Source organism: Macadamia integrifolia, chromosome 6 (assembly GCF_013358625.1).
Source record: "Macadamia integrifolia cultivar HAES 741 chromosome 6, SCU_Mint_v3, whole genome shotgun sequence".
Taxonomy (NCBI): Eukaryota; Viridiplantae; Streptophyta; class Magnoliopsida; order Proteales; family Proteaceae; genus Macadamia; species Macadamia integrifolia.
In genome coordinates, this window is record NC_056562.1 from 18,872,167 (window position 1) to 18,874,645 (window position 2,479).

The 2,479-nt window shown below is 37.0% G+C and overlaps 1 protein-coding gene across 1 annotated transcript; it reads right to left on the reverse strand.

Annotated features, from left to right (window-relative positions):
• Window positions 1-149: 149 nt before the first annotated feature.
• On the reverse strand, window positions 150-2,129 carry LOC122082102 (putative disease resistance protein At3g14460). Its single transcript, XM_042649592.1, has one exon. It carries the CDS (start codon window positions 2,127-2,129, stop codon window positions 150-152), a length of 1,980 nt encoding a protein of 659 aa, XP_042505526.1.
• Between the last annotated feature and the right edge of the window lie 350 nt (window positions 2,130-2,479).

The window sequence follows — 2,479 nt, forward strand, 5'->3', positions numbered from 1 at the left end:
AAAAAAAAAAAAACAAAAGAAAAAAAATCTTGTGTTGATATAATGAGAGTAGATTAGTAGAGGCTAAAGTAGATTCCTAATGAGCTCATAATATTAAAATTGAAGAGGGTAAAAATTTTTCAAGATAGAAAAAGAAAATACATACCATCTCAAATGCGTTGGTAGATAGAGCTTCCATCGTCTTCTTCCTTTTTCTTCTGCCAACCTGGCTGTTGATCCATCCATCGTATTAGTAGTTCACAATCTTTAATTTTCAGACACCAGATGGAATTGAGCAGTTGAAGGACATTAATTTGCTCCAACATGGGACAATCCTTGAAGGTAAGTTGATTAAGCTTTGGAAAAGAAAGCTGGCCAATGTCATTTGTAACCCAGCTTCTTAAATTTTCCATGCTTTTAACTTCAAGCATCTCAAGTGATGGAAAAACAACTCCACTTCCAATGTGGAAGAAGAAGTCATCGTTTAACTGCTCTATTTGATCCATTTTACTTATGGTAAGTGATTCAAGCTTTGGGAGACGCCAAAGAGACGGAAGGTGTTTGCATCCATTGCAGTTGATCAAGGAAACCTTCTTAAGATTTTCAAAGGAGTCACTAGTCACCCAGTCTGGGAAAATCTGACCCCCATAACCTGATATTTTCAACTTTTCAAGCTTGCTATCTGGTTGAAGGCCTTCAAGAACCTCTTCAAATCTATGCTGTTGAGTAGGTTCCTCACTCCACTTCAAATTCAATTGGCGAAGCAACTTTTTATCAATTAGTGCAGCTTTCTTAGCCTCTTCCAACTTCTGGACGTTTTCAAGATTTGAAATACACAGTGATCCTCGAAGGTTATTCATCTTGATCAACACTCCAATATCTTCTCCCTTATTTGTTCCCACAACAAATGGGCAAGAAAATGTCTCAAGGAAAGTTAAATGCCCAATTCCTTGTGGCAATGAATCTAAATAATGATTTTTGTTTAAAAACAAATGTTTCAAGCTACGAAGATGCTCCAAACAGGGTAAGCTCCTGAGTTTAATACAATCATAGAGTTTCAATATCTGTAAACTGTGAAGTTTACGGATCATTTTGGGCAAACTATCAATTCCAGAATTGGAAAGGTCAAGGTACCGAAGGTGCTTCAAACAACCAATAGAATCTGGAACCTCGATAATGGAAGGACAGCTTAAATCCAAAACACGTAAGGTCTTGAAACAGATAAGTTGATTATCAAAAAGTTTAACTTTAATATTGCTGCTTCTACCTCCAATGTGCAGAAGAAATGTTCGCAATCCTTCACATCCAGCAAGAAGTTTAGCTGTCTCCTGCGAATAATTTTCGCAACGTAATGAAAAATGGCGGAGAGAATCATTTAAGTGGGACGATGCCAAATCTGTTATGGACTGACCTTCCTTTATTGTTAGACATACTCCACAAGAAACAAATTCCGCAAGCTTATGGAGCTCAGCATCTATTTTATAAAAATCGTGTGGATCGTCTGCTGGTTTTAGAAGGAGGGATTTTTCAACCAACTTATCAAGATAAATACTCCCTATCTCTTCTAATTTTTGGCTCTCTGTGTCATCCCGAATGAAATCTTCAGCCATCCATAGGTGGATTAAGTATTCTTTCTCGAATTGAAAATCCGTTGGGAATATGGATAACAACTCAAAACATTTTTTCAAAGGTGCAGGGAGTTTTTTATATCTTGGCCATGAAGCTGGACAATTTTCTATATTGGCATGGGATATGGAGCTCATAACTGAATTCTTGATAACTAAGCTCTCTAGATTCATGCTTTCAGAAGAGGAGAAATCGCTGAATACCTGATTGTAAGTGCTTTGAGTTGGTTGACCCGATTTCTCGGAGCGACCAATGAAAATTTTGTCCAGCTCGTCCTCTGCTCGATAGATTGCATATTTGAAATGTTTGATCTTCGCCAAAGCAGAGCTATTATGAAAGTGTTCGTATTCTAGTTCATCATCAAGTATCTGCTCAAAAGTAGTTATGATCCACGACAGTCTATGCCGGTGAGTTTCATCAATGCTTGAGAAACCAAGCAGAGATTTGACACAATTAACTAGACCAGGAAGGTAGGGAACGCCCAGAGTTGCAGCGAAAGCTAAAGGATCAAGCTGCAGCGCCATGGCTTCTTTACTTAAAATTGGAGGATACACCTAAAGAAAAACAGGATCTGAAATGCTATCAATGGATCTTGTTATCCACTTCTTGCAAGTTTAAGAGGTGTTTTTTTTTATTTTTATTTTTTTTTCCTTAGAGAAATAAGTGTATTATAGTGATCAGCATACACCCCGCCGCTCCATAATGTGTGGTGAAAAATGTAAGATTCCTCTCTTGACAAGAATATCCCCAAGAATATCCCGCAGATATTTTGGTAAGTGGGGTTTTGGGTAAGGCCCACGGGATTAGTGGCTAGTCAAAATAAAAATAAAAATAAAAATAAAAATAAAAATAAAAATAAAAATAAAAAAAAAAA